The sequence below is a fragment of the Ursus americanus genome, chromosome 9, assembly GCF_024610735.1.
Source record: "Ursus americanus isolate L20-20 chromosome 9, mUrsAme1.1.p, whole genome shotgun sequence".
Classification (NCBI taxonomy): Eukaryota; Metazoa; Chordata; class Mammalia; order Carnivora; family Ursidae; genus Ursus; species Ursus americanus.
The window spans coordinates 21,726,428-21,733,674 of record NC_142135.1 but is presented as its reverse complement, the minus strand read 5'-3'; the positions used below and the strand labels follow the sequence as shown (position 1 = coordinate 21,733,674).

General features: G+C 43.2%; 1 protein-coding gene across 1 annotated transcript; it reads left to right on the top strand.

Moving 5' to 3' along the window:
- Positions 1-2,907: 2,907 nt before the first annotated feature.
- Positions 2,908-6,615, top strand: AARD (alanine and arginine rich domain containing protein). The gene is made up of 2 exons (XM_087864896.1): positions 2,908-3,360; positions 5,608-6,615. Exons 1-2 carry the CDS (start codon positions 2,908-2,910, stop codon positions 5,749-5,751), a joined length of 597 nt encoding a protein of 198 aa, XP_087721022.1. The 3' UTR covers positions 5,752-6,615.
- Positions 6,616-7,247: the final 632 nt, after the last annotated feature.

Sequence of the window (7,247 nt, the reverse complement as noted above, 5' to 3'; positions counted from 1 at the left end):
CTCAAGCAGTTCTGGTAAAGGGTTCTCGAGGAGAGGAACTGAGGCTTCCCACCCACCACCAGCACCAGTGCCTGCCATGTGTGTGATATACTTTCCAGGTAGATCCTCCAGCCCCAATCACATCCAGCTTCAGAGGACCATAGTTTTGGTGACATCTGACTACCATGTTATCAAAGTCCCAGGTCATAACCTTAGCTGTTCTCAAATTCTTGCTCACAGAAAATGTGAGAGATAATAAACATTTCTTGTTGTTTTAAGTCAATAAATTTTGGGATAATTTATTATACAGCAATGGATAACTACATTTCCTAACTCAAATATCTCTACACATTATAGTCATTCTAATTCACCAATGCCTCAATTCACTTCTATTAAAAATATATAAAATTCAAGATGTACAACTGAAAAAATCAATCTATGGAAGAAAATTATTAATTTTTGGTAACACCAATCTATTTTAAAACACCATTTTGTCTTTCTGGTTTACCTTTGCAGTCTGAGCACCTTGTATAATACTTGGTATATAATAAGACATTAAATAAATATTGCTGAGTGGATGAATGCATGACTGAATTTGCTCCTCCACGCTCTAAGCTTCTGGAGGGCAAAAACTATGTCTTATTCATCTTTTTTATTTTCCTCACAGGTATAATGCTTGACACTGAACAGGTCCCATTCACTGTTGAATTAAATCAAACTTAACTGAAGTTCTTGTTGAAGTAAACAATCTAGAAACAGAAGTGAATCTATCACCAAAACAAACAAAAAACCCCCTAAATTTATATACTCTATCGGCTTCTTGTACGTTTTATGGATTTTTATAATTTCCATCAATAGAACCCATCTTCAAATGTTCTAGAGAATCTTTATGAAACAATATATAATGATAGCTTTTTTAAAAAAAAAGATTTTATTTGTTTATTTGACAGAGAGAGAGACAGCCAGTGAGAGAGGGAACACAAGCGGGGGGAGTGGGAAAGGAAGAAGCAGGCTCCCATCAGAGGAGCCCGATGCAGGCTTAATCCCAGGACTCTGGGATCACGCCTGAGCTGAAAGCAGACGCTTAACGACTGAGCCACCCAGGTGCCCCTAATGATAGTTTGATTGTGTTTAGGTTGTAAACTATTATAAGGTGTTGAATTTGGCAAGTTAGCTACAGAGGCCTGGTAATCTGAATTCTTCCTTATCTAGCCAAGTGTTATGCCATTTTAGAGCTGAATTTTATGAGCATAGGGAATTTGAACACTCACACAACATGTAAATTGAGCAACTACTTTCCCCTCTTGAGGAGGTAGTATATACCTAGGTGCGTCCCAGTGGTTTACAGCATAAACCAGACTTACTAGATGTAAATCTTCACTAGACCACTTAACCAGGGTCGTGATCTTTGGCATACAGCTTAACCTCTGCCTTAGTTGCCTCATCCGTACAATGCAGAAACAAATAGTACCCACACTATAGGATTGTTGTGAAGATCAAATGGGTTAGTACAAGAAAAGTGCTAGGGCACCCGGGTGGCTCAATCAGTTAAGCAACTGACTCCTAATTTCGGCTCAGGTCATCTCAGGGTTGTGGCATTGAGCCCCACATGGGGTTGTCAGGGTTGTGGCATTGAGCCCCACATGGGGTTGTGTGCTCAGCAGGGAGTCTGCTTCTCTCTTGTTCTCTCTCTCCCTCTGCCCTTCCCCCCACTTGTGCGCTCTGTCTCTCAAATATATAAATCTAAAAAAAAGTGCCTGGCACATAGTAAGCACTAATAAAAATTAGTTCTTTTTTTTTTTTTTTTAAGATTTTATTTATTTATTTGACAGAGAGAGAGAGAGACAACCAGCGAGAGAGGGAACACAAGCAGGGAGAGTGGGAGAGGAAGAAGCAGGCTTCCCAGTGGAGCAGGGAGCCCGATGCGGGGCTCAATCCCAGGACCCTGGGATCATGACCTGAGCCAGAGGCTGGCTTTTAACGACTGAGCCACCCAGGCGCCGCTAAAAATTAGTTCTTAATGCCATCAAAGCCTACCATGGACCTAGAACATTGCAGGCGATTTGTAGATCTTTATTGAACAAATGAGTAACTAAGATATTGTATGAACATCTCTGACACGTTTTGGAGAGGACAGGGGGATTGTATTCATGAAGACACAAAAGTTTTGTTTATTCCTTTTTAGAAATTCTCCATCAAAAAGAGGCAGTTGAGTATATTTATTGGAACAGGATATATAAGTAATATTGGCCTATAATTACACTGAATTGGGAATTATAAGACAATAACTTTGGGGTAAGAGGATTTTTTATTTTTCATTTTAACCCCTTCATAAACGCGAAGGTGTTAGAAATGAGTCAAATATAAAAAGGGGCACAGAGTTTCTGAGTATCAGGTGCTTTCCGCGCTGTTGGGCACGGGGAAAGACTATTCTTTCTAACTCAGAGAGACAAGCTTCCCCTACATGCGCAACACCTGTGGAGAGGTAAGGCCCTAATTAGACTAAAACCCCAACGCCTGACACAGTGCCGAACCAGCAGAAGAAAGTCAGAAAAAAGTATTTTAAAGGAATGGAGCATTAAATAAAGGCAACCGGGGCAGCCTTTACGACAAAATATTCTACCTTTGGTCTCAAACTTTTCCATCTGTACCTCAACTTCCACCTACCTGGATAGATACAAGTCTTCCTCTTAGGAAGGTACTCCAAGGAGCAAGAAGTGATCCAGTGGAAACCTCTTCTCGGAGTCATGGGGACCGCCTCCTTCGGCTGTTGCTAAAGAAGGGAAGAAGGCCAGAGATGAGGCTAGGAGGAGCGGCGTCCCACTTGGCAGGGGTCACGCCCGGCCCCGCCCTCACCCGCCCTAATTCTCGCACTTGGAAACCAATGGTCAGCAATACCTGCCCGGAACGGGACTCGGCGTCACCGAGATGGGCCCCGAGGACTCCGACCGCCGCAGAGAGGCAATTTTCCCCGGACCCGGCGGAGTCCCAGCCAGCGTCGTGCTGTGCTCCCCAGCCCCTGGGCCCGCGCGCGGCTCCCCGGGGGGCAGCAAGAGCGTGCACTGCCAGGAGGAGGCCCACGCCGCCTGTCGGCTGCTGGAAGACCTCCGCCGACGGCGGGCACGCGCCTTGCCACGGCCTCTGCCGCCCGGGGGCTCCAGGCGCCGGCGGGCGGGGGCGGAGGCGGAGGCCGAGGCGCCGCGGGAGGAGCCGAGCAGGGCGACCATCGGGAGCGCCCTCGCTGGGCTGCGCGCCGACCTGACGAGAGCGCGCGTCCGCGGCGGGCTCTCGGGGACCCTGTTGCCTTCCTCCTCTCCTGGGCCTCCAGAGCCGCGTGGGCCATTCGAGGACTTTCGAGGCCGCGAGGAGCTTTTCGCGGGAAGGAAGAGATGAGAGCGCACAGTTAGGGTGAGCTGGGAACCGGTCGTCGGTGTTCTGGGGCCAGCCGTCGGCTCGTGTCCCGACTCGGTGCTGATGCCCCTACTTCCCCAGCGGCATCCGAGAGGGAAGGAAGGAGCCCTGCGGGACCTGGGGTGCTGACACCTGTCCGGCGCGGAGTCTACTAGTGCCACACCCCAGACCCCCGTAACCAGCCCCTCCCCAACTTGTTCTGTAGTTTCTACCAAATAAAAAGTTGCCTGTGGGCGGTGGGGAGGACGTGGAGAATAAAATTCCCAACAAATGAAGGTTCAAATACCGGCGTTAACATTTACATGCTCTTCTAATTCCTACTGGCCCTAAGACTTTAGGAATGGTAATGGGCAACTTTGGGTTTCAGTTTACTCATGTAAAATAGAGGTAATAACCTCATAGGATTGCTCTAAGGATTGTATGAGATAATGTTATATAAAGAACCTAGAACATAGGCACTATTCAGTGGCTTTTATTATTATAATAATTATTATAGACCTTGAAGACTGTAGCCAAAGAAAGAAAGAAAGAAGGAAAGAAAGAAAGAAGGAAAGAAAGAAAGAAAAAGAAAAGATGACAAATACACAGATATGAAAGATCAAAGTTTTTTTCCAGAAAGGAGCCAGGGATTTCACACATGCACAGACGCTCTGTTCCTGGGCTACAGACCATGGTCAACATCTCGGTCAACATTTTCACCATGGTATATGATTGGTCATGAGGAAGAGGCAGAAGGGTGTGGAGGCTTTCTTAACCTTAACACCACGACCGCTAGAAGCAGCAGTTTCTGATAAAAGGCTGTTAACTAGACGTCGTTACGAATTGCACACAACCGTACACGTATGTCCATGTATCATGCATTAGGGTCGTCCTTGTGTAAGGGACAACAATGAACAGGTTCAGTTAATTTAGAGATGTTGCTATTTATGTCATTTGTGCTATTATTTGTTGATTGAGCTGGTCTTCTTAATAAGGTGCATTGATTTCTAGGGTCTGTGAGTGAATTTCAGGAGTTCCATATAGTTAAAATTGTATGTCAAATGTGGATGTGCATGAAGTGCACTACTGACCAGCTGCGGTGGGGGCTGGTGTGGAGACGGTGCCAGGCAAGGAGGCTGGAAGAGCAGGGCAGGACTGTAGAACGTCTGTGCCACACCAAAGGACGGAAGCCCCCACGGAGGCCTGGGCCACGGGCTTTCTGTGCTGCTGGTTGTGTTGTTACTCTTAGTTTGCTCTGTGTTCATTTGCTTTATTCTTTGCAAATTTTTGCTATCAGAAAAGTGTTCCCAGGTGCTGAAGAATGAAGAAAAATGTGGCAGAGGAAAACTAAAAGAAAATTTTATCCGATGACTTTACTTTGTAAATTGGGGGAGGGTAGGACCACTATTTGCTTTTTCACGGATGGAACACCCTGGTTCACCCTTGATGAGTTGATGAGGGTTTTAGGCAGAGAACAAGGTCCTCATGTATTAAACAAGACCCTAATTGAAGATATTTGCAAATATTTAATTATTAGTTCTCAACTACAAAATAAAGATTGTGTTGGATTAAGCTTTGTTGGGCAGTGTTTTAGGTAAACTGCCCTAGAGATTTATTTTTTAATACGTGAGGACCTTCATAACCCCCCCCCCCCGGAGGAGGGTACAAATCAGCCTTGCTGTGTAACAGATTTCACTCTAGAGTGAAAATTGTTAGATTATATAAGTACATATAACCGTACATGTGCCTCCAAGGTGCCATTAAATGTTTTTGCTCGACAGGGAGGCCATTTAAAATCCTAAAAACTTGAAATGACAAGTTATCAGGTAAATGGGCCCAGGTCCTGAAAGCTCAGGTGGCCTTGGGCAGTTATCTTGTAGCTCAGAAAACTCGTATAGATAAATAATTTCATTGCAGATCACATGGCATTGCTTGAAAACAGCCTTCCATGCACAGGAATTTCTCATGTGGACAGGTTTGTGCGTCAGCTATTTTTGTTTTCATCTCAAGGCCATTTCAAAAGCTATTTGTATATCTGGATTTTACCTTGTCTCATAGAAAGTCAGTTTTATAGCCAGGCCAAACAGTCGGAAATGGAGTATCAGATGAGAAATACATCTTTCTTGATATCTTATTTTCCTTTCCCACAAAGTCCTTATTTTTCCTGTGCAGAGAGCGGTTTCATTTGATCCGTTATCTCAGGCTAATAAAAATCCTTATTCTTTTTCTGACTTTTAGCTGGAAATGCATTTCCAAAACCGCCAGCTGGCCAGAAACTTTACTGGATTTAAACATGAAAATGCAGCAATTGAAAAGGAGTATGAACTGGAAATTGTATCCGAATCTCAAAGCTCTGAAGATGACGTTGTGAATCTGGAATAAGGAAGTGCAACACTCGCAGATCTGAACCCTAAAATAACACAGACAACTCCAAAACAATGGATGCTTTGCATAAGATTTTAGGGGCAGTTTGTAGGCCAAAAACTTAGATGCTGTCAGGAAGTGACAGAAAGCATTTAAGAGAAGGGAGAGAGAAAATAGTGTGTTATCAAGTTTTAGAGTTTTGGCTGGGAAATACATGTGAAATAATATATATTGAAGAATGCCTAAGGCAGGTTTTTATCTTGTGCCATCTCAACTTGCTGACATTACCTGAACTTCTGGAATCTGTGCACGGTTTTGTTTTACTTGATTATTCTTGGTTTATCTGTCCAGTTCGTTTTCAGTGTCCACCCCTCCGCCCCTTTTTATTTGAGAATTACCTCCACCTAGACTCTAACCATACCCTTAGGGTAGAGTCTGCCAATAACGATGGCCCTCCTCCCTTGGATATAGTCACTCAGATCAAGGCAGATTGATCAGCTTGTCCTAGGAACTTCTGAGGTAGAACGAAGGGAGTGGATGAGTATTCCCTGATGGTAGAAGCCTTGGGATGGGGGGCTTGGAAGCTGCTGGTGGCCACCATGTGAGAAAGTGCCAGCTCTAGTGACGGAGGTTGAAACTGAACCAGAGTGCACAAAAGTCAGGGAGAGAGCTGATCTTCCTCGTCCTTGGGGTTGAGCTGCATAAAATCCCAGTGCTTGCTGTCATTTGGATACATGAAAATACCCTAATTTCCTCCTAATAAAATCTCCTTTTGCCTAAGTCAGTTCAGTTGGATTTTTATGACTTGTACCCCAAAGATTCCTAACACAATTCCTTTGTTAAGTTTTTAGGAGTGAAGATGATTCATGTTGAATTAGAATGCACTGGGCATTATACACAACTAATGAATCATTGAACACTACATCAAAAACTAATGATGTACTATACAGTGGCTAACTGAACGTAATAAAAAAATATAGAATATCTATCTTTATCTTAAAAGTACTGCCTCTGTAATGCACAAAATAAAATTAATAAAAAATAGTTGCAGATCTAAGTAATATTCATAATGGTCATTATCTGTAAAAATAAAAATTAATTTTTAAGACATAATTTTAGTATTTAATAAAAATTAGTTGTTGAAGAAAAGAAGAACAGAACAGACATGATCTTTCTCTTAAAATAAATACAAGTTGTTTTATGTGTGTGAGGATTTAAGGATTATCTGGACCATGTTTTATTTGTCCTTAACTTTTTTTTCCCACTAGAAGTGAATTATTCAAGGCCTTTGGGACTTTATTTCTTTCCTCTGTAAAACTGAGGTATTACTATATTCAACTTACAGGACATTGTCAATGAGCCATGGGTAGCATTCTATCCGGTCTCTGGATTTCTTGAGAAATTCTGCATATGAACTCTTGGCTTATAAATATACAGACCGATTTCTTTTTCTTTTTTTCAAGATTTTTTATGTATTTTGAGAGTGTGAGAGAGAGAGAGAGAGTTACGAGCAG

What these genes read in the sequence shown, in the direction of transcription:
- AARD (XM_087864896.1), top strand. Translation starts at nt 2,908, where the DNA reads ATGGGCCCCGAGGACTCCGACCGCCGCAGAGAGGCAATTTTCCCCGGA. An exon ending in GCGAGGAGCTTTTCGCGGGA is followed by an intron (nt 3,361 to 5,607) that starts AGGAAGAGATGA and finishes TCTGACTTTTAG; the next exon opens with CTGGAAATGCATTTCCAAAA.